Here is a 24458-nt window from a genome sequence, read left to right as displayed (position 1 = left end):
TTGAACTTCCAAGCCAGAAACCTCAAAGGCTCTCTAGAGTTGTGCTGCCTAATATGGCAGCCACCAGTCACATGTAGCTGTTTATACTTAAGTGAATTTAAATTTGGCTTACAATTCAGTTCCTTGGTCTCGCTGGCCACACTGTAAGTGCTCGACAGCCGCAGGTGGCCAGTGGCCACCATACTGGGCAGCACAGATAAGGAATTCCCGTGATCCCAGAAAGTGCTACTGGACCGTGCTGTTTCTAGATCTGTACCTCTCGTTCACCTCATGTAGCCTTTCACTTTTCCTGAGCTCCTTTCTTTGATGGTCTTAGATTTTTCTAGATTCTTTATGTAGGTTTCCATACCCTCCTAACTAGTCTACTAGGTCTAATCCACCTGCTGTAGTGATCATTCTAACATAATTTATCTGAGGCTATCACTCCTGGACTCAAAGCCGTCGGCAGTTCTCCACATGCTTTGGGCCCTGGCGTGGCACACAAAGTCCTTCAGGATCTGCCGTGGCTTCCTTCTCTAGCCACATCACCCAGCAGCCCCCTGGAAGCACCTGTACTTCAGCTATTTATAACTATTGCCATTCCCCAGATCCTATCCTTTCTTGACTCTGGGTCTCTGCTGTTCCCTCTGCCTAAGAGCTTCCTTCCACTTCCCTTTCTTCACACATTTGCTTTCAAGGCTCAAATGTCACCGCCCCCTGCTCTACAGAGTTCCCCTCTGGCCATTCTGTAGTTGCCCCTTTTCCCACAGGGCAATCTGTGGGTTCAAGGGAGAGGCTCGCTCAGAGCCTCTCCCCCCACCCCCGCCCGCCCAGTTCTAGATCATGCTCCAGGTACTTAGGACTCAGGTAATCCTTGCCCAAATGTCTGAAGTCTGCTTCCTGAATTTGATAAGGCCTGGATAAGCCTCTCCCCTGGTCTGTCTCCCAAAGGTACAATATGCCACAGGCTGTGTGTGCCAAGGAGTGACCAAAGGGCAGTTGTGGTAAGGGGCACGAAAAGAAATTGAACTTGTAGGCCAGAGGTTCAAAGGTATTGGCCAGAATGTGGTAGCACAGAATCTGGGAAGTCTGAGAACTATAAATTAGAAACAGGCCTTCCAGGTATATTTATCAAGGTAGGAGGATAGAATATATTTTATAAATTTATAAAAATGTGTTAGCTTGATTTATACATCTAAACAGACACATGGCATGTGGGCCTCCATTTGCACTCCTGCTCCAGGCCCTACAGTGGTGAGCAGTGGGCCTGCTCCTGGGCTCTCCTCCCATTGGGTTCCCTCCCACAGCAGGGGAAGACATGCAGTGGGCAGGCAAGAAGGAAACCAGGCTGAAGGCTCACCTGGGTGGCAGGCATATCCTTAAAGGGGACATGGCCATTGGCCAGCTCACACGCTGTGATTCCCACACTGTAGATGTCAGACTTGGCATCGTAACCCTGAAGATTCTGAGTCAGGAGAAAAAAAGCCACACATCACTCCATTTGTAGCCTTGGTTGTTCTTAGAAGAGAAAGGCATGGGACGACATCCAAGGAAAGGAAAAGAATGCCTGTCTCCAATCCCGCCCACTTTTCTTGCCTGTACTACCAAAGAGTAGCTGATATTTTAAAGGAAGGAGTGTTTGGTGCTGTGTAACAAGCAAGAGGAAGCGTGGGGCCCCGTGCTCCTGCTTAGTGGAGGGATGTGGAGAGCACCAAGTATTTCCAGAATGCTCACTCTTCCTGTAAAATGGGAAGGTCTCTAAAGGGAATTGAAATAGCATTAGGTCCAGTTTGGGACCCCACAGAGGGGAAACAACACCATCTGCAATGGGCACATAATGCCCATGCTGAGAGGCCTCCAGGTCCACCTGCCAAGAGGGAACCCCTCCCTCTGGAATCCCTTACTCCATTCAGAAGCGAAGCACCCCCATTCCAGGAAATTCCTGAAGTCTCCCTTGGGAAACTGAGTTGGCGAGGGGCTCCTCAGGACTCAGTCCACCGACCTGCTGGAGGACCTCCGGGCTGAGCCAAGGCAGAACCTTGACACTGTACTTAGGAAAGTCGTGGACCACACGCTGCCGCTGCCCGTGGCTGATCATGCTGAGGTTGCTACGTAAACCGGACAGGTAGACCTTCCCATCGGAGGAGATCAGAATGTGGCTGGCTTTGACACTCCTGGGAGGGTGGGGAAGAGAGAGGGTGTCATGGGGCAGCGGGAGCCCCTCATGCCACAAACCTTTGATCTTCACATACCAGCTCCAGTCGGCTCACTCCCTGGCAGTGTTTGGGTATATATTTTACACATGTATATATTCATGCCACTTATACATAAACACATATTTTTATATAGCACGTGTATGAAAAAACAGCAAACAGCATGACCCAATTTACGTATCACCAGATTTTAAAACTTATATTCTCTTCAAGTTCTCTTTTATGCCCACAGACCACTGCTTCCCCCACCATCTACTGCTTTTAATCTGTACTTTTTGTTTGTAGGTATCTTATAAAGCGTGGCATGGTTTTGTATGCATATCTTTTCGATTTACCTGACGGTGCTGTGCTCGCATCCCTTTCTTCCTTTACCTCTCAGTGCTGTTTACAAAGTCCATCTGTGTTGCCACCTGCATACAACTCACCTTTGGTCCTAACTGCCACCTGTACTCTGGGATGGGCTCTAACACTTTTACTCGCCGCTGTCCCAGGGGGGAACACGACACTGCCTCTAACCACCACGCGTGGGAACGATGACACCACATATAACCCCTGAGGGCTCTGTGTGAGGGTTTCTCTGGGGTGTCCGCCCGCAGCAGCATTGATGGTCCCAGTCCTGAGGGACCCTGGCCATGTCAGGCCATCTTCCACTCTGCGGCCAGGAGACCCCACCTCCTCACCACACTGGGCCTCATCCAGCCTCCACATTACACCCGTCTCAGGTGTACAGGGTGACATCCTCCTGTTTTAATTTGCTTTCCTGATTATTGTTGGCTTTGAGCATCTGTTCATACGACAGTTAGTCCCTTGGATTTCCTTTTTTACAAACTTCAAACCCTTTGCTCTTTTTTCTATTGCTTTGCTATCCTTTTCTTGATTCACAGGATTTCCTTGTTACAAATCTCCTGTCTGTTTTAGACAAACCTTACATCTCGCACGCTGTCACCCATTTCTTAATTTTGTTCATGGTGTCCTTCACTGGAGAGAGATCTTTAATTCTGATATAGTTAAAAACATCAATTTTTTTGTTTTAAGATGTTTTGTGCTTCTAAAATATCTAGACAGTCTTTGATGCCTCAGGCCACAAAATCATTTCCTTCTATCGCAGTTTCTAGTTTTATATCAGACATTGAGGCCACATCTGAAGTGCTCCTTTGTATGTGGAGTTAGGTAGGGTCCAGTTTCTTTATCCTCCCTACTGTGAGCTGCTTTTCCTGATACCATTTACTAAGCAACCTGCTTTCCCCCCAGCCTCTCTGCATAGGGCTGACTTTGGGGCACATATACCAGTTTGGGTGCTCTAAGGAAGGCGGGGGATGGAGGGTGTCCATGTCAGATGTTCTTCTCACACAGTACTCAGGACCAAGCCGCTCAGTAAAAAAAAAGTTAGCACTGACAGACTAAATGCTCTACCAAGTCAGAGCAAAGACAGAATCCCAAGCCTTGGTTTAAACTCTGACTTCACTAACTTCAGTCAACCTTCAACTGTTTGCTCAAGGGCTCAGGCCCAGATCCCTGCTCTTGGAAAGGGCGATTATTCCTAAGAATGCACCTGTGTACATATCCCATGTGGTGGATGTAGTCCAGGGCCTTGAGCACCCCCTGCAGGATGTAAGCAATCGCCAGTTCATTCATGCCATCCATGAAGTGCGTGCAGATGAGATCCTTTGCAGAACCTGAAGAAAACAATTGTGGGGGCAGGGGGAAGGGGAACAGAGAAGGGAAACCGCACGTGAGCCGGCTGACAACAGTGGTCTCAGAACACCTCTCTGCCAGGACCCCTGTCCCACTCACCATAGGCCATGAATGATGTGACAACCCACAGCTCATTGTCTGCAATAAAGGTGGCTCGATATGGCAGGATGTTGGGATGGCTGAAGAGTTTAGAGACATGAAGCTCTCCCTGAAAGCAATGGTAAGTGGAAGTCAGAATCAAGGGGCGCTGGCGAAGGACGCTCGTGATGGTGGCAGCATGAATAACATGGGGACCTACTACTTCTGGAGCTCTACTCCTGGGAGCAGCCTGTGGGCCACCCATAGGAGAGAAGCCAGGCTCTGCAGTCTCCACAGGGAGACCTGCACTGCTCTGCCAGCTTCTGCCTGAGTTTGGCTCCACCAGCTGATCTTAAAGGGCCTCAAGAAAAATTCCCCACCCACAGGGAAACCACGAACAACACAATAGAGGGTCCCAGCTCGCCACCTCGGAAACGATGAGAACCAACTGCTGACTGAAGACTGAGGAAGTAATAAGCTTAGAGCTTAGCTTGACTTCAAGGCCCAAGGCACGGAACTCCTCTTTAAGATAAGAAAACAAAAACTGTTTTTCTATTATAAAGGAAAATGTTGTAATCGATAGAACAAGGAAACAAAGCAGCAGAGAGCAAATGATAACTACTAGATATTCGAAGGTACTTCTCCAGCAACCTGGGATTGAGAGAGCAGCTACGAAAAGTGTCAGACCTATGGGATTTTAAAATAAATTTGGACAAAAGAACTACAGAAACTCTGGGGTCCTGGCCTCTGGGACATGAGCTAAGGCCAAATAGGCAATACCTTCTACCTGTCCACTGCTCCAAAAAATTAAGAATCCTAAAGTCCAACATGCTCTAGAATAAACTCAGGTATCTTTCTTCCCAAATAACTAAGCTGGGACTGACTGCTGGTTCCATTCTCAGACCCACAAAACTACTCTGACCACATGAATGGGTGTTAGGGGACCAGCAGATAAGCATGAATTCAGAGACACGTTATGAATGAAGTAGGGGGAGAGGCTGCACGTCCACCGCTGAAAATACACTGACCCAGGCCCTGAATCTCTGGGGTTCCCAGTGCAAGCCTGCGTCAGTGAAGGAGAGTCCAGTCCCCGGCCAGCTACTAGATCTGTGGTCTCTCCGTGTTTAACAAGAGGGCAGCTACTTGCTTCTGGAACAGAAAGGAACCTTGGGCCAACAGGACGACGAGAGCTGGAAGATGGCTGTCGTGGCTGAGCAGGTTGCCCTGAATCTGGAACAAGACTGCCTGGGTGTGAATCCCATCTCAACCACTTGCTAGTGTGTGTGACTACTGGCAAGTGACTTAGCCTCTCTGAATAATAAATGAATAAATGAGCCACAAAGCAGTCTTTGGAGAAGAAGACGGGACTATAAATTGGCCTGAGCAGCATTATAGAATCCTCAGTGCCAAACGCCCAGGATTCTTCATTAAGAGCTTCTGTAACATCTTGGTTTGGTCCACCTTCGTTTTCTGCCAGCTACTTTCGGAAGACAGATGTAAGAGACGCCTGGTGATCACTGTTAGAACGAAGAGCCCACCCTTCAAGTGGGCTTCACGTTTTATTTCACATTTTATTCACATTTTATTACCTGCAAGAACGTCACCATCTCATTGGAACAAGCTTCCAGGTTAATCCTTCGTACCGTCACGTACTCTCCTGTTGGTTTGTACCTTGCTAGATTCACGGTCATCAGGTCCTCAAATCCTTTCCCTAAAAGAGAAGGGGAATGCCATAAACAAGGACAATAGTCACAAAGGTTGCCTTAAAGAGACTTGATCTAAAAAGAAGATTCAAGTTAAAACTGTCACTACTGTTACCCTTGTGGCTGACATTTCTTAATTTGTCTCCTATCAGTTCCTTCTCAGCCAACCATTCAAACTGACTATGGCCCAGGACATCAGAAGCATACAAGCCAAAAAGAAAAAACTACAAAAGAGCTTTTCCTGGTAACATGATCTCTTTCCCCATACTTGGAAGATGAAAGCAAAGGAGACGCCCCCAAAGGCTGTTTTGTCACCCTGACTCCTGTTAACTAGCTGACAGCCTCTGGCACACATTCATCGAGGGTGTAGAGGAGATCGTGGCAGCGCCCTGGAGCCTGAGAATGGCAGTCCCTGGACTTTACCTATGACGGTGAGTAGCTCATAGCGCCCTCCCTCTGGCAGGAAGCTACTCATGATCTCCTGTTTAGAGATGGATGCTATCGACTCTGAGCTTGCCTCATTGGTCTAAAGAAAAAGAAAAATAGGTTAGTAAGAGAAAATGGGGTGTGGGATGGGAGTGGGAGGTGGTGATTCACACCCATGAGGAGACTGGCATCTAAACATATGAAGTCTGACTCTGGGTCAAAGAAATTGTCCAGGGGCGCCTGGGTGGCACAGCGCTTAAGCATCTGCCTTCGGCTCAGGGCGTGATCCCGGTGTTGTGGGATCGAGCCCCACATCAGGCTCCTCCGCTATGAGCCTGCTTCTTCCTCTCCCACTCCCCCTGCTTGTGTTCCCTCTCTCGCTGGCTGTCTCTATCTCTGTCGAATAAATAAATAAAATCTTTAAAAAAAAAAAAAAAGGAAAAAAAAAGAAAACAGTTCTTGTGAAGTACATAGAAATTGGTATTAAAAATGTTACAAGATCTGGGGCGCCTGGGTGGCACAGCGGTTAAGCGTCTGCCTTCGGCTCAGGGCGTGATCCCGGTGTAATGGGATCGAGCCCCACATCAGGCTCCTCTGCTAGGAGCCTGCTTCTTCCTCTCTCACTCCCCCTGCTTGTGTTCCCTCTCTCGCTGGTTGTCTCTATCTCTGTCGAATAAATAAATAAAATATTAAAAAAAAAAAAAGAAATTGTCCAGCACTATTCGATGAGAAATGTAAAACACCAGGTGTTCAATGTCGTCACCAGCTCTAATATCAGAGCCAGTAAATGTGAGCACCATCTAGGAATGGGGGTGGGGGACAGGCCCAGTTTCAGTTGACTGTTGATTTGCTTGTCCTTTCCAACAACTTGCTAAAAACTATGAAATTCTTTTTTTTTTTTAAGATTTTATTTATTTATTTGACAGAGATAGAGACAGCCAGCGAGAGAGGGAACACAAGCAGGGGGAGTGGGAGAGGAAGAAGCAGGCTCATAGCAGAGGAGCCTGATGTGGGGCTCGAACCCATAACGCCAGGATCATGCCCTGAGCCGAAGGCAGACGCTTAACCGCTGTGCCACCCAGGCGCCCCAAAAACTATGAAATTCTTAACTGGGGAAAGAATGTCTGGAGAAGGCCATGTTTAGAAAAGAGAAGGGGGATAGAGAGATGCGGGGGTCCTATATAAGGTCCTGACCACAAGATCCTAAAAGTCACAGGCTGAATCTTGCTATAGGGAAAGTGTGGCCATAAGAAGTCCTCTCTTTAGCAAACCAAGAGCCCAGGCCAATTATTCTCTGATATTTCCAACTGAAGCAAAAAACAAAACAAAACAAAATAAAAAAACAGAAAACCGAGCCAACACATAGGGCTGCAGGCAAGGAACAGAGCTGTCAGGTCTCAGCCATCATCCCAGGCGGCGGAAGTGACTTGCTTCCTTGTTCCTGCTGCAAATGAAGCTGGACTCCAGCCAGTTAGGATGTGGGCATCACACCTCTGGCCTTTGAGGTCCAGAAGAAGAGTGCCCAGCAAAATCGATGGCAGACCAACAGCTCAAAAGGCTGTTTCCTTCTTCTAGACCTAAATTTATTTGCATGATTTTGGGGCTATGTTTTTCTTTCTTTTGGATCCTCTTTCTTCAGATGTGTGTCCTACTGAAATGGAGAACCTTAGGCCAGCTCATATTTCATATGCTATATTCCTAAACCTGATGTTTCAAGCACATCTGGTTTCAAGAGTTCATGCTGCCAATGGGGAAAGAAACCACATGGGTTCTTCCTCTTGCACCTCTTACTATGACAGTAGGAGGAATCTCGTCAAGCAAATGAGAGCCCTGTCAGCAAATTTCTAATTCAATCAATTTTTCTATTTCTAAGATTCATCCATATTGTTGTATTTAGCCATGCTATACACCCATGTTGTGTAATAGTCATCTTGTGACTATATCTCAGTTTATCCATTCCAGTGTTGATGGGCTTTTTGGGTTGTTTTCAGTTCTGCTCTACTGAACTGTGCTATTAGAAACTCATTTGAAAGTGTCTCCTGATGTGTATATGCCAGAACTACTCTAAAGCTTATGCCCAGAAATTGAATTGCTAGGTTACAGAGTAAATGAACAATCAACTTTACAAACTAATACAAAATTGTTTTCCAAAATGGTGATACCAATCTACACTCCCCCCAGCATTATATGTATGTTCTCATTGATCCACTTTCCTCCATCACTTAATCAGACTTAATTTTTGCCAATGTCATTGTGGGTTTGATTTACATTTCCTTGGTTACTAATAAGGTTGAACATCTTTTCATGTATTTATTGGCCATGTAGGTTTCTCCCAGGTGAAACTGCCTCTTTGCGTCTCTTGTCCATTTTTCTACTGGGCTGTTCTAATGCAGGATTTCCCCAAAGTAGGCCCCCCGGAACACGGATCTTGGCAGTTAACACATAGGAACAGTTTACACGTTCAGTTAAATGAGAAAATGCAGCATTTTCAAAGCATATAAAGGCTTTGAGAAGTATTATAGTAAAGAAACTTGTTTAACTTCGTCTAACCTAGCATTTCCCAAATCTACTCATCCAGAGAATCTTTTGTTAAATTTTGGAAAAGATAATTTGGGAAAGGCTATTTTAAGTAAGACAAATGGTATAATACAAAGAGTGTAGGCTGAGGGGCCAGAGAGAGGCAGAACTTGAACTCAGGTCTATCACTTGCTCTGTGACCCTGGGCAAGTCACTCTAAACTCTTAGGATCTCTGTTATCTCATTAGTGGATTAATTCCCCGTTCATAGGGTTGTTGTGGCAATTAAACGAGATGAAATATGGAAAGAGCTTAGTGCTACCTGGTGTCTCGTAGATACTCAATTAATATGAGTTCTGTTCTTCTCCTCCCTCTTTTGCTGCCTACTGTTTGGTCACTCTCCTGTTCAACACGTAAGACGGAACAGAGAAAACGAAGAAAACAGAGAATCCTAAGAAGAGCTCGATAAATAGTTAAGGTTGGTTTGATTTTGGTTTTTACAGTTATCTGTGTTTTCAAATGCTCTGAAAACAAATTCTAGGCTCATTGATAGCCAGTATAGCTTCTTGACACTGTCCAGTCTTCAGAATAATCCTAAGATACTGGATAGTGCATTCCAAGTGCCTCAGACAGGTGAGAGATACACAGCCGAGGGACAAAGTGTGAGCCAAAAGCCCAAACCAGGAGCTCTGAAATGGCAGCTCACCATTTGTTTAGGACTGACAGGCTGCAAGCTGAGTTAGTCTTCAGTCCCATCTTCTTAACCTCCTCCCTCTCACCATCTGCACCTATTCTTGTTCTTCTGCGGATCCTGTTTTCTCAGGTATCAATCTACTCCTCGGTCAAATCGGTGTCATGAGTTAACACAAAACCCAGGGGGTGGCTTGCAGACCCTAAGTCCCTACTTTGGCCTGTGAGGATCCACGTGACTCGGACCCTGCGTACTTCTAACGACTGCATCCCTTACCACATCCCCGACTCACTATACTTGACCCATGTGAACAGGCACACTTCGGTCTTAAGAAGCTCACACCAGCAGTCCCTTTGTCTGGAACACTCCTGCCCTACTCCTTCCTTGCCCCTGCCCATTTTCTCGTAGCCACTTCTTCCTTATGACTAAGGTCTCGACTTAAACGTCCGTCATCTGCGCACCGAAGGCTCTGTGCAGAAAGTAAAGTAGGCTCCCAGTCACTTTATTCTACCATCTTGCTTGACTTTCCTCAGGGAACGTTATCACGGCCTCCTCTACTAGAATGCAAGCTCCCTGAGGGCATGGACCTTGTCTGTCTTGCCACCGAGGTGTTCCCCAATGCCTACAATGAGGCTGCCACATACAAAGTTCATTTAAGCAAAGTTTGAACTGAGAAGGTCTCCTGCCCATGCCCTTGTCATTGCTGAAGAGGAGAGTAGGGGGCATGTACCAGCCAGTTCCACCGGAGACAGAGTTCAACATATCGACCTAGACTGGAAACACCTGCCCTCATGCGACACACTCATTAAATCCCTTGTAATTGGGGGCGCTTTATAGATCAGAATCTGGTACCTGCCTCTGAGAAAGTACTGCATTTTTTAGCAGGTAGCAATATAGTCCCAAAGAGAACAAATCTAGAACTACTATATATTTGAAGGTCTTCTCTCCTTTGATTTCCAGGCAAACTCCTTAATATTTCTTTAATTTGAAAAAGAGACTATGAAGGACAGCTGGAGTTGTGAGATGAAAGTACTTATTAAATGCATTTTAAATAACTCCCTTGGGAAAAACTACTGATAGATACTTTTTTATGACCTATGTCCCTCCTCCTTGCTACGAGTGCATACAAGACATACTGTCTAGTAGGCTACACACTAAAGGCACACTCTTGTTGAGCCTAGGTAGGAAACGATGTAGTAAACTACTGGTATGATTAGGTAGTAACTTGGCAAATATTTCTACTATCTTTGTTGACTACAGAAAATGACTCAAAAATGTTAGTTTTAGGAACTAAAATTCTTAAGGTAATTGGGAATGTGAGTTCTTGGCAGTCGGGAATTGCCTGAGATGAACTAGTCTAGTGGTTGCTGTCCCCATCTCACTGCAATGATCCTAAAATGGGCAAGTTCTAGTTTGTGGATGTTCTGTAGGTCTGAACTCAGACAGAAACCAACCTTTATTTAGGAAAACAAACAAACAAAGACAGTATTTTGAAAGGAAGAGGTCGGGTCTGATATTGCCACAAGAGAGGCGGGTTAGGGGAGTGTACTGTTTCAGAGTTAGAAAAGGCCAAAATTCAGATGCAAAGGATGAAATGTTTAGTCCATTCTCTTTAAACACAGCATGACATAGTTGTATTAGTGTGATGTATAATCTCAAATTGTCTAGAGAAACTAATTCTAGCAAAGCTTCTTAGTTTCCCCTGCCATGAAAAGCATTTTATTCATTTTGAATCATTTGGAAAATACATAAGCTTCTGATAGCCAGAAATGACCATTAAATAACTTTGTTTAAAGAGTTTAAGACGAAGCACAACAGAGCACACAAAGACAATATTTGTGAAATGCTATGCCCACCCCCCAGCACCAGGTTTCACACAGGATAACTCTTGGCATCATGCCGGCAGCTGTGAAAATATAAAATTACATTTAATAGGTTTCTATTCTGGAAAAATATCTAACTGATGGTACAGGGAATGTTTTTTGGTCTCCCGAATGGAACATATTTGGATCTGATGGAGAGGTGCTCCTGACTAGCAGACTACATAAGCACAACCAAAGCTTCACTCAGAGAGAAATTCCTAGTCAACGTCACTGTCCTTCCACTGTGGAGCTGCCTGCAAACGGGGCAGATGCCTGTCATCTGAAAAGACTAAGAAGTCTACTTAGAAAAGGGTTCTTATCCCCTCTCTTTATAAGACACTGATTCACATTATCAAAAATAGCTTGGTACACTGTGCACATCTGTTGTTACTTACTTTGGTAAAATAAACGACAAGACTAGGAAGCAGGGCAAGAGTCTTTGAACTTTTGCCAATAAAAAAAAAGCACCTCCCTTTTGTACTTTTTAATGTGGGGTTTTGTTTTAAAGGTAGGAGATTTGAGGTACTGCCTATAATCTAGATAGAGCTCTGTATGATCTCTGTGGACTGAAATCGATTAGCAATAGACCAAGGATGGAAAATTTAGTACCACTAGCTACTAAAAGATAACCACATCTTAGATTGTTGAAACGTTTTTTTGGAGGAGGTGGTGGGGGACTGGTAGGGTCGGGAAGGGGAGGAGACCTTAATCCCCAAGGGAGAGAAAAAAGTGCCTGAGAGCGTTTCAGCTTCCAGAGTACACATCTAAATCTTTCCAGGGTGAAACCTGAATTTCCACAAGTAAAAGAATTACAAATAAAACTCACTGAGATAAGCAGAAACATAAAATGATAAGCCAACCAAAACCACAAATTTCCACAAGAAGTCATCCCCATGCAACAGCCATAGTGCTAGAGCCTAGAAAGTCACTTACTTTTCTCCGAGTGCCACCCGGAGGCTGCTCTGGAGTAGAGAAACTGATTGTTGGCATTTTGTTTTTTAGCAGAAGACAGATCCACATTCACAGCAGCAATTATTGCACTTAGGACAACATTTATTTATAGAAACCACTTAAGAGTCATTATGGTAAAAAGTGCCTGCAGTGCCATGTATGAACACATACACATGTACATACACAGAGAGAGACCCACAGTCAAAACACTACACATAGATGGGGTTTTAAACATGAATCTCTGGCTCTTCACAACATGGCAAGGCTACTATTCTCTGGGCATTCTTTGGCAAGTGTAACTCAACTGCTGTAATTCTAGTCTTAAATTTACTTTCCATCAGCACACAATGTTACTTTCAATAGGCTGGTTTCAGAGTCTTATACTGTGAACAAAACATTCATTATAAAGTTATAGAGATGGTTGGCTATTTCCCAGAAAGTGCAGGGACTAGAAAACAGGCTTTCAAAAAAAAAAAGGCAAAAAAGGTTTTAGTACAGCAACATGTATACGTGGGACCATTACCCAGTTAAGATTCTCCAGTCACATGCATTCTATTCTGAATACAAATAAAGGAAGGGCTTTTTGGCCCTTTGCTACTCTAGGTGAAAACAGATAAAGCAAAGGACAACTGAAATAACTTTCTGCCCTTAAATCAGACAAATTCTCTATCCGTATTTTTTATTTTCATCATTCTATGAAAGTGAGAAAAACCGTCAAAGTCGATTTTTAACTGGGAAGTATCAGAATGATCACACATTTCCAAATATCTTAAATTAGAAATCAGAGCACCCAACTGTATTGTTAGAGGAGACTGGCTACAGAGTAAATTAGCCTCAATTTGTCAAAATAAGATTATTTATTTATTTATTTTTTCTGGTACACAAATGACAGGTGCATTTACTTAAGACAGTCTGTTAAAGGTAAGAAGCCAAGTGAACAGATTAATTCAAATGAAGTCCAATCTTGTAGAGTAGAAGGCAAATTCCAAGTTATATAAAATTTGATAAAATATACATCATCAAGCTGTAAACAACAGACAGAACAATCCCTTCACTCTCCTCAAATTAGAGACTAGGAAATTGTCAAAAGACTGCCAGAGATCCTACACTCAAGACGCTGAAACCAAAATCCTTAATTCAATTCACATATACTGGAATATTTTTAACTAATTAATTGTAAACTGGACTTCCAACTCAACTGTCATCAATGCCAATGTTTACTTTTAAACCAATGGTATTCCCATTAAAGATGAGAAGAAAATGAGGACAGGACCAGAATATAGTATTTTTTTTCCCACTAGCTTTTCCTTTACTGTGCAGCTAATTTTTATTCTTCAGAACTAAAACAAAAATAACTCATTATTTTTCTAAACTCTCATTTGTCTAAAACATAACAAATAATACTTCTCTGAAGGTCTTTGAGTGGCATTAAGGAAAATAAATTAACAGGTATCACCTAGTAACTAACAGGTTTCAGTTCTCAATGACTTAAGTCTATCTGAGGGTATTTTGTTTGATCAGTCAATCAATGCACTTATCTGATAACTTGTTTCTTTAGCTGAAGACAGTGTCTTGGTATTCAGACACCAAGAATGGGGCTCTACTACTGTTATTTGTATAGAAAAGAATTTTCTTTGCCTTAAATTAAGATCCCAGTTCTCAAAAAGGCTCAATTCCAAAAGAATCATAGGCGAATGCCTGGCCCTGTTAAACTTCAAAATTGCAAGGTTACGACTTCCGAAATCAGCATGTGGATTTTACAACAGGAAGTCAGTTAATATTTTTGTCCTGGCAGATTTATTTTTCCCTTAGTTCTCTGAAGTCTCATAATTTCTACCATGAAAAGATGAGTCAACTAGATTGATCAGTAAACCAGAACTTTTGTATCATTTGTACTTTTGTCCTAATAATTTTATTTTTAAAGTCTTCAAGGTTAGAAGATTTTAAACACTTAAGTTTTCTTCCTTTAAGAATATGTCTTTCAACTGGATGAATACTTAGAAGAAATAAATATGCCTTTAAGTAAATACTGACTTTCTAACAATCAAGACAGGCCAAGGTCAACTGCCAGATGAGCCCTCAAATCTTTGGGATACCATGGATTCAAAATGGAGCCAAACAACAGAACTATCCTTTACACTTGCCCTTCCAATTGCTAATTTCTAGAAATTGATTTAGTCAACAAGAGTAGTGACATTTATCCTGAAGTGATGGCTAAATGCCATACTGTACTTACCTCCAAATAGCTCCAAATCTCTTAAGCCCTCAACAATGAACTTTTCCGAGACCCACCGCTAAAGAGGAAAACCCCAAAGAGAATTAGTATTTCTTCCAAGTCACAAAAAATTAGCTATCAGCCATTAGACAAACAAATAAACTACAAAAACAGAATCATGCGGTACAGTTAAGATGCATTTCTATGGAACAATTTTGAAAAGAATCCTGGATTTAAATCAACTGAAAACAACAGGTTAATTCCTTTCTCTATTCTTCTTCGCCTAATTTGATAAATAATCCTTAAATCTGACAGACAGATGAGAAACATGTGGTACTGGCCCTAATAATGAAGAAGGTTTTTTGTCCCTCCTAGACATAAAACTACCTTCTGGTTCCATCTGACTCACTCAATGGCTGTCTATTACAGATGCTTTGGATCATGAATGACAATGTGAAAAATGCTACTGGAATTCATAATATGGAAAACAGAGATGAAACAGTTTTGCACAAGCCTCTGTTAGTCTGTAAAAGAAAATAGTAAGCTGCATATTCTTTCATCCACTAGGATTTCTAAGGACATCACTACTATATTTTCTACCAGGTTTACAAGGACCACACTAACTTTACCAATCATGGTTCACTTTACTATCCTATTTCAAATGAGTATTGGATTCCTTAATACTGATAAAGTGCTCTGGTTTCACATGAATCAGGTGAGGGTGACACAGAAAAGAAGCTCGTATGTAAAAGTAATGGAATCACGATTGAATTTCACTTAGGGACTAGTGTTCAAGTTTGGCTTGGGGGCATTCTTTCCACCAGGCAGAGTTCAGGCTAAGGAGAGATTCTGTTTTTCCTCTTACTTAACAGTGAAGTTTACTCTTCCCAGTATAAATTATTCTTATATACACAAACACCAGAAAAAAGAAGATTAAGTAACATTCAGAAATAAGTTGTATAATATGGGTTATGAATTGGAACTACAACATCACTCTCCGTCCTTTTCTTTCTAAATTAAAAAAAGAACACCCAAAATAAAAAACTTTATAAAAAATAATATGTACTGTATCACAAAATATGACATATACTTTAATATTTAAAGGAAGTGGTATGTTCATGTGTCACATAGCACTTCCTCCTTGTTATAGAATTTTAAAATAATTACTACTGCATTTAGAAATTAAATACTTGATAATAAACAAAATACAATGCTCTTTTATGAAGTCATGGAAGCTTATAAAGAAGCTAAATCCAGTATTTGTTCTTGAGGTCATTTTAGCTGGTGAAGTTTTCAGGTGTAATAACATTTTTCACGTTCAAAGAGTCTTCAGTTAAAACTTATGATTAAACTTAGAAAAAGTGTTCAAATAATGACAATTTGATACTGATTTTTAAAACACACAAACTCATTGAAAATACATAGGAAATAGGCAGCTTATTAGCGATTACATATCTATAGTGAAAAGGGACATTGATTCATTTAATTTTGTATGAGTGATATTCTTGAAATAAGCCACCATTTCTACTCTATCAGACAAGCTGGTGGGTGTATTTGTCTCTAGTCAGCCTCTGCCTGCAAGCTCTTTTCTTAGGAGTGGAGGCTGCAATATCTGCTTTACTTCCCACATGCCTCACATCCATAGGATTCTGAGCATCACATAAAAACCACCTACAGTATCTGCCAAAACACACTGCTTTACAGAAAATAAAAATAGTAAAGCCAGAAGAATAGAAACACTCACCCTAATTCGCTCTGGTTTACTTACAAGAAAAGACATGAGTTCCTAATGTGTAGACCTACTTCAATTTCAAAAATTTAAACCTAAAAGGAAAATAGAAACAGGTTAGTCAAATCTCCTTTTATAGAAATGCCTTTTGATTAACAAAAACTTACTATGAGTCTACCACTCAAAGCACTGTACCAGACCTATAAATTTCTAGATTCTAAAGATTGGTTTAGAGAATCTTTGAGTGACAATAAAACTGGATGTACTCTAGCCAAGTACATTCGGAAATACTGCAATCTCTGTAAGAAAAGACAGGTTTGTTATTGTATGGTTTTCTTCTTTAATTTTTAAATTTCTCTTGACCCAATTCCCCACTGATCCTTTCCCAGAAGCAATTACATTTGCTTTTTTTGGCTGTTTATCCTGCTTTTTATTATCATTCTTAAATAATGTTTATATGGCCATGACTTATCCGTTTTAGACACTTCTCTACTAACTTTCTACTGTGGTAGATGAAGACTAAGCTCTCCTACATCACCTTCCTGCACCCTACTTTCTTGCCTTCATTCTCTCCACACAATTCTGGCATAATGTTTGATTAAATAAAAAATCCACATTTACATTGTTATGACTGTGGAAACACGGTTCAGAGCCGAGGCAAACAAAGATGACCATGTCTGTTTTCTTGTACACCATTAGTTTTCCTGGAGTTAATAATGGACTCATATTTTTTTTACTTGTTTGGTTTCCCACATAGCTGTTACTTTTTCCAAGTACATCTCTGCTATTTGTCTTATCAATATATTTTACCATACATTTGAACTTATCCATTCCAATTTGTCCCTGGAGATTGCCTTTCCAAGGCCCTCCATCCCCCTGCTACAACCCAGACTAGTTGTTTCCTAGGCCAGCTGCACTTAGCTGTTTGGGTTTGTTTTTTTTTTTAACATTTTATTTATTTGACAGAGAGACAGGGTACACAGCAGGGTGAGTGGGAGAGGGAGAAGCAGGCTTCCTGCTAAGCAGGGAGCCCTATGTGGTACTCGATCCCAGGACCCTGGGATCACGACCCGAGCCAAAGGCAGATGTTTAACGACTGAGCCACCCAGGTTCCCCTATGTATAGAATTCCTAATAAAGACATACTTCTAGAATTATCTAGAATTAATTTATACTTGTTTCACTCCTATTTTACAACTCTACTTTCCAAGAGATTTCTTCAATGTTATTTTTTAACCCTTCTACTAATTTTTAAATTTTGGTTACACATTTCCAAGAGCTTTTGCCATTTCTCAAATGTTATCTTCTTTTATATCATCCTGATCTTGTTTTATGTTTGCTTAATTTATAGTTAAAAATTATATCTAGAGAGGCGCCTGGGTGGCTTTGTCGGTTCAGCGTCTGTCTTCAGCTCATCGGGCTCTCTGCTCTGTAGCAAGTCTGCTTCTCCCTCTCCCTTTGCCTCTGTGATCTTGCTCTCTCTCAAGTAAATAAATAAAATCTTTTAAAAAAATTATATCTAGAATGACTAAAAGCATAATGCATCATGACCAAGTGGGGTTTATCTCAGGAACTAAAGACTTTCTTAACACTAAAAAATGAATCAATGTATACCAAACTGTTTTTGTCTGAGGTTGTTTGAAATAAAAAACAACCAATTTTAAGGAGTTAAAAAAATGGTGGGGTGGGCAGGAAAAAAAATGAACTCAGTCAGTAGAGCATGAGAATCTTCATCTCCTGGTCATGAGTTCAAACCCCACACTGGGCATTAGAACTTACTTAAAAAAAAAAAAATCAGTGTAACTTTACCAGAGTAACTGAGTAAACAAGAAAAAAAAAAAAATACAATCATCTCAGTAGAGAAAATCATCTGAAAAAATTCAGTATCAATTCATGATTTTAAGAAAACCTCTCAGTCAACTAGGAATAGTTATATAGGAATAGGATAGAAATAGAATTTACCAAGTCAACTCGGTAAAAGATATGTATGAAGGGGACGCCTGGGTGGCTCAGTTGGTTGGACATCAGACTCTTGATTTTGGCTCAGGTCATGATCTCAGGGTTGGGATCAAGCCCTGCCATCGGGCTCTGCACTCAGTGTGGAGTCTGCTTATCACTCTCCCTCTGCTCCTCCCCCCCACTTGCACTCACTCTCTCTCTCTCTCTCTCTCTCTCAAATAAATAAATAAATAAAATCTTTAAAAATAATAATAAAATAAAGTATGTATGAAAAATGTATAGCTAACATCATATTTAGTAGTAAAAAGAATTAGTGAGTTTCCTCTAAAAACAGAGCAAAACAAGAATGTTTGCTTTTATCACTTGTTCATCATTGTACTAGTGGTCTTGGCCAATGCAAAAAGGAAAAAGAAGAAACAAAAGGCATACAGATTGGAAAAGAAGGTGTAAAACTCTTTATTCATAGACAACATGATTGTATATATAGAAAATTCTAAGTATTCTACAGAAAAAAATCATTAGACCTAAAAAAATGAATTTAGAAAGAAGGCCAATTACAAAACCCAACTGTATTTTTATGTACTAGCAATGAACAATTAGAAAATGAAATTTAAGAAAACAAAACTAACTATAATACCAACAAAAACATAAAATAATTAGGAATAATTTCTTTAAAATTATAAGAACTTGTATGTTTAAAAATTATAAAACATTGCTAAGAGGTATTAAAGATAAACTAAATAAGAGATATGCTATGTTCATAGATTGGAAGACTCAATACTGTGAAGATATAAACTCCCTCCAAATTGATCTATAGATTCAGTGCAATCCCAATCAAAATCCCAGCAGACTTTTAGGAAGGAAATGATAAGCTGATCTTAAAATTTATATGGAAATACAAGGGACCTAAAATAGTGAAAATGATTTTGAAAAAGAACAAAGTTAGAAGACTTACATTATTTCCAGACTTACTTTAATGCTACAGTAATCAAGACAGTGTACTTTGGTCTAGGACAGACAAATGGATTAATGAAACAAAACAGAGAATGCAGAAATAGATCCGTGCATGTATGGTCAATTAATTTTCAAGAGAAGGGCCAGAGTAATTCCATGGGGGAAAAATAACCTAGATACAACTTAATATCTACTTAGAAAAAATGAACTTTCACCCTTACCTTATAGGATACACAAAAATTAACTTGAAGTGGATCATAGAACTAAAGAAAAAGTTAAAACTACTAAATAAAACAGAGGAGAGAATCTTCATCATGTTGGGATAAGTAAAAATTAAAAAAAGAACATCAAGGGGCGCCTGGGTGGCACAGCGGTTGGGCGTCTGCCTTCGGCTCAGGGCGTGATCCCGGTGTTATGGGATTGAGCCCCACATCAGGCTCCTCCGCTGTGAGCCTGCTTCTTCCTCTCCCGCTCCCCCTGCTTGTGTTCCCTCTCTTGCTGGCTGTCTCTATCTCTGTCGAATAAATAAATAAAATCTTTAAAAAAAAAATAACATCAAGAGCATGAAATGAAAAAGAAAAATATGATAAACTTTATGAAAATTAAAAACTTCTACCTTCGAAAGACAGCACTAAGAAAATATACAAGTTGGGAGAGAACAGTCTGTGTGTCTACAAAACATTTTGTATACAGAATATTTAAAGAACTTCTACAACTCAGTAAGACAACTCAACTTAAAAAATGGGCAACAGATTTGAACAGAAGAGGTGGAATGGCCACTAAGCTCATGAAATGATGCTCAGCATCACTTGCCATCAGGGAAATGTATATAAAGCCACAATGAGATACCACTACATACCTACTGAAATGGCTAAAAATAAAGACTGCCAATACCAAGTGTTGGCAAGAATAGTGACCAATAGAAACTCTCATTCATTGCTGATGGGGATGCAAACTACTATAATAGCCACTTTGGAAAATAGTTTAGTAGCTTCCTATGACCCAGTAAGTCTGCTCTAGGTAGTCTACTCAAGAGAAATGAAAACATATGTTCACATGGACTTGTACATGAATGTTCATAACAGCATTATTCACAATGGCCCCAAATTGGAAACAATCCAAATGTCTATCAACTGGTAAGTGAAAAAACAAAATGTGGTATATATACCAGTGGAATATTACACAGCAATGAAAAGGAACAAACTACTGATACATACAACAATGTCATATTAAGTGAAAGTCAGACATAAATCTATATATTGTTTCCATATACATGAAATTCTGGAAAAAGTAAAAATATTATGACAGAAAGCAGGTCTTTGGTTGCCTGGGACCAAGGGTAAGAGGAGGGACCAAATTCAAAGAGACACGCGAGAACTTTTTGGGTGGTGGAAATGTTCTGTATTTTGATTGCATGGTAGTTACACAAGTGTATCTGTCGAAACTCAACAAACCATACATACTTAATGTAGGTATATTTTACTGTAGGTAAATTATATCTCAACAAAAATGACTTTAAAAGTAAAATGACTAAAATAAATAATCAGAAACACTTTTGAAGAATCTAGAAAAAAATCCCTGCCACATTTCCCTTCTTTTTTTTTTTTTTTTTTTTTTTGAGGTAGGTTGGGGTTTTGAGGGATTGTGGTAGTATATAGTATAGCAATGGGAGTGGGAACTTAATCAGATACATAGAGTTCTTGGAATCCTTAGAACTGCTTCAGAGAAATCAAAGCAATGGATTTCAATCCAGGGAAGAGAGGAGGCCTTTTAAAATCATCTATATATTTTTATCAAATTGCATTTATCTTCACCCCTATCTAATCTTCTTATAGAAGATCATCACCATGTTGAGAATCATTTATCCTGGCATGAAATAGAAAAATATGGACTGGATTTTTTTAAAAAAAGATTATTAGAGTGCACATTATTTAATAACATTAAACACAAAGCATCATGCAAAAGAAATTTAAGAGGAAGCAGGGTCCATATCCAAATATAGTCTACAACAGAAAGAACATAGAATATTAATGTAGATAAAAAGATGATTTTTATCTGCAGAAGGAACTACCTATGCTCTGGGAAAATATTGGAAACAGAAAATAAAGTCAATCCCCAAACACCGTATAAATTAATATAACAAACCTAAGAACTGGTCCTAGACTACCACACCAACAGCTTCATTAATTATTTGAACATGGGTTCTCAAACCAGGATGTGTTTCAAATTAACTCATGTAGTTATAAAAACCGATGAATGCTCAAACTCCCACCTTCAAAATTTTTTAATTCAGCAGGTCTGGGGAACGCACAGGTAGAAATGGGCAAGTCCTTATGGTGTTCAGCAAAGGGAAAGACAGTTACTATAAGCTGGGATGGACCTGGATAGCTTTATTGCAGGGGTGGGGCTTCAGTGTCAAATAGGACCTAAAGAAAATGGGAATTCCAAGCATAATAGTATTAGCTGCTCATTTTTAGTGCTTACTTTGTTTTGTCCACAATTGTATCTCCCAGTTTCTAGAACAGTGCCTATCACATAGCAGGTACTCAGTAATGTTGACTGACTGACTGACCAAATATACCGAGAAGTATGTTAGCACTTTGCATAACAAGTTATAGAAGCACAACTCCAGATATATGAGAACAATGAAGAAGCCTTACGTGCATGCTAGAGTATGGATTTTCTTCACCAGGCAGTAGGAAGCCACTGCAGATTTTAAACAGAAAGGTGACAAACACAAAACAGTGGTCTAAGATAGTGTCTCTCAAACTTTATTGCGCATTCAAATAATTTGAGGATCTTGTTAAAAGTGCAGATTTTGATTTAGAAGGTCTGGAGTGAGGCCTGGTACTTCTAACAAACTCCCAGATGATGGTAACACTGCTGGTCTGTGGACCATCGTACTGACTAATGTTTGAGAAGCCTTGTTCTAAGAAACATTCTAAGGAATATTAATCTGCCAACGGATGTGAGAAGGGGAGGTGAAAAATCCCCAGAGAAAGGAATACCATTAGAACACAATTATAGTGAACCATATTTGGGGTGATAAGAGCTTGTAGCAGAGGGAGTGTTAAGAAATAGATGGCTAGGGGATGAAGGAAAAATAAATTCTATTTAGTTAGTAAGGACACCATAAGTCATCTAGCCTACCCTCCACCCTTCGGGGGAACAGCTTTTACAAACTCCTGGATGTAAGGTTATTTAGCCTCTGCATGAAAACTTCCCCTGCCAGAGACTCACTACCTTATCATGGAACCCATTCTACTTGTGGACAACTCTGATGACTCTTGATTTTTTTTGTGCCCAAGTAACTGGGAAAGAGTAGTGTGTCAGCGACAAAACAGGAAACTCAGAGGTGGAAGTGGTTCTGGTGGGAAAATGAGTTCAAGTTTTTAAATCATGTTGAGGTTGAGAAAAGAGTTCTATATTCCAAGTGAGAAGATATAGCAGTCAGTTAGAAAAGTAAGACTGATGCTTAAGAGAGATGTTAGAGATGGCTATGTGGACCTGGGAGTTAGCAGCCAAAGCTATACAAGTGACAAAAGCACTGAAGGAGAAAATGGGGAGAAAAAAGCAGAAGGCTGGGAAGCAAGCCTTGGGATAGGTCCATATTTAGGACATCATGCTTGAAGGCAGGTAGGAGAAAATGGAATCCAAAGGAAAAACTTTAAAGACTCTGCTTCCCCTCCTGGACCACTTTCGCTCCCCCAACCTGGTTAACTTTGACCTATCATTCCTTACTACTCATCTCAGGTACCCTGTGCTACGGAAATCCTCCCTGACCGCCATTCCCCCCCACCTCTGTTAGGTGTTCAGCCTCTGTATTCAACCCTTACACCTACCACAATGTTAACTGCCAATGCATCTTATTCACTCACTATTGCATTCCCACGGGCTGCTGTGCCCAACACATAAGATGGGCACTCCCATATCTGTTAAATTGTTAATAGCAAAAATAATAAAAGCAGCAAGCACTTATGGTGAACTTACTATGTGCAAGGATCTGTGCTAAATGCATCACAGAGATCAGCTCACCATAAGTATCATCTTCCTCATTTTACAGACCAGGAACTTAAAAGCTCAGAGAGGCTAAATGCCCAGAATGATACAGGCAACTGGTAGAGCACCCATTAGATCTGTTCCAAAGCCTATGCTCTAGAAACCAGAGTGATTACAGAGAAGTCTAGGGAGAAGTATCAAGACTGTGTCTGCAAAGATACAATGATGACTGACTGAGAAGACATCGTCTGATTTGACAATGCTGCTGACCGGATGCCAAATAGAATAGAAAAGAATTCGTTTACCTTGCTTTATTTTTTCCCTTTTCCCTGTTTTTGTCACTGTTTTCTAAACTTCTTCCATGTCTGGGGTTACAACTACAAACACTGCATTTGAGTCACAATACTCTAAGAAACCTGGTTGAAAGGTGGGGGAACAGACCTAACAAGTTCAGCACTGTAACTAATAGCTGAATAGGTTCCTGGCCTAAGGCAAGTAACCAGATGAGACTTGGTTTCTTCAACTCTCAGGAACAAGAAACAGTCTTGGGTGTCTTTAGACAGTATGAATCAGTCAATGAAGAACTGTCCTAATGCCTCAGATACATACTGGAATACGGTTCTACTTTAACAGGTATTATACAGTAAGAAAAGGACCAGTTCGAACGGCTTTTCCTCTTCGGGAAAGTCGAGTTGGAATATGCTAGGTTATCTTAACAGAAGGCTGGGCAGAAAAAGTAGTACCCCATTTCCTGGAAACTTGAACAATTTTATTTAACCACTCCCCTTCCCTCGCGCTCACTTCCCTACCCCCACCGCCCATCTCCACCCCAAATCTGCGGGCACTGAAACATTCTTGGAAAACAACAAGGCAATTAGAAGCGTTTTGTTTTTGCTGATTCAGGGAGTCACCTAAATCTCTCTCCTTAAGGGGGTTTTGATTCGCTGTCCAGCCTGGGATAGATGGGAATTGGGATTGTGGGATGGGGGTAGGGGGGTCAGCACAAGATCGGCCGCCTCTTTGGGCAGGGCAAGCTGACACCTGGGCCCCAGGCTCCCCACCTAGGAGTCAGGGGAAAAGATGGGTACGGAAAGCAGGCGCTCGCCTCTCTCGCCCGGCAACTCCGCTCGGCCGTCTCCCGGGCAGGCCCAAGCCTATTCTGTTCTCGAGCTGGAGCCCCTAATTGCGGGAATCGAAGAGGACGGGGTGAAAGGGGGCCCGTGGAGGGTGAGGGGGGGCCAGGATGGCCGATCTGACGAAGGCCCGCCCCTGAGGAGATGGAATCGGCGTCAGGGCGAGGAGGGACTGGTCCCTGGAGCGCACCAGGCGGCCCCGCCAGCCCGGTACCTGGTCCTGGAGTTAGCGAGCAGTCCCGACCCCGTCTCAGCTCCGCCTCCTTAGTTTAGGGCCGCGCCGCCAGGCCAGTTGCTGGGGGTAGGGGGAGGTACGCAACGTGCCATGCGCAGTAGCGGGACCGGGGTAGGGCTGG

General features: G+C 41.4%; 1 protein-coding gene and 1 long non-coding RNA gene across 16 annotated transcripts in view; one reads left to right on the top strand and one right to left on the bottom strand.

Annotated features, from left to right (window-relative positions):
• The window catches only part of LOC130544726 (uncharacterized), a 10096-nt gene extending 3903 nt beyond the window's left edge, over window positions 1–6193 (top strand). Inside the window, exon 2 of the long non-coding RNA XR_008961253.1 lies at window positions 5821–6193. This is a non-coding gene — a long non-coding RNA (uncharacterized LOC130544726). The remainder of the gene's footprint in view (window positions 1–5820) is intronic.
• STRADA (STE20 related adaptor alpha) overlaps window positions 1–24458 on the bottom strand; it is a 26961-nt gene extending 2503 nt beyond the window's left edge. The window contains exons 1-12 of one of the 15 annotated variants that reach the window (XM_057318076.1): window positions 24317–24447; window positions 21631–21676; window positions 19192–19484; window positions 16098–16153; window positions 14351–14408; window positions 12097–12125; window positions 6092–6194; window positions 5555–5676; window positions 3987–4095; window positions 3745–3868; window positions 1982–2153; window positions 1340–1444 (exon numbers count right to left, since the gene is read on the bottom strand). In XM_057318076.1, coding sequence (XP_057174059.1) covers window positions 1340–1444; window positions 1982–2153; window positions 3745–3868; window positions 3987–4095; window positions 5555–5676; window positions 6092–6194; window positions 12097–12125; window positions 14351–14408; window positions 16098–16109 — 834 coding nt within the window. In that variant the 5' untranslated portion in view covers window positions 16110–16153; window positions 19192–19484; window positions 21631–21676; window positions 24317–24447. Of the gene's footprint in view, window positions 1–1339; window positions 1445–1981; window positions 2154–3744; window positions 3869–3986; window positions 4096–5554; window positions 5677–6091; window positions 6491–6590; window positions 6756–12096; window positions 12126–14350; window positions 14409–16073; window positions 16154–19191; window positions 19485–21630; window positions 21677–24316 lie in introns of those variants that run through there. The other 14 variants (XM_044389142.3, XM_057318077.1, XM_048225458.2 and 11 more) reach the window with 14 other exon arrangements.

Source organism: Ursus arctos, unplaced genomic scaffold (assembly GCF_023065955.2).
Source record: "Ursus arctos isolate Adak ecotype North America unplaced genomic scaffold, UrsArc2.0 scaffold_24, whole genome shotgun sequence".
Taxonomy (NCBI): Eukaryota; Metazoa; Chordata; class Mammalia; order Carnivora; family Ursidae; genus Ursus; species Ursus arctos.
Note: the sequence above shows the minus strand (reverse complement) of the source record. Positions and strands in the feature narration are given on the sequence as shown.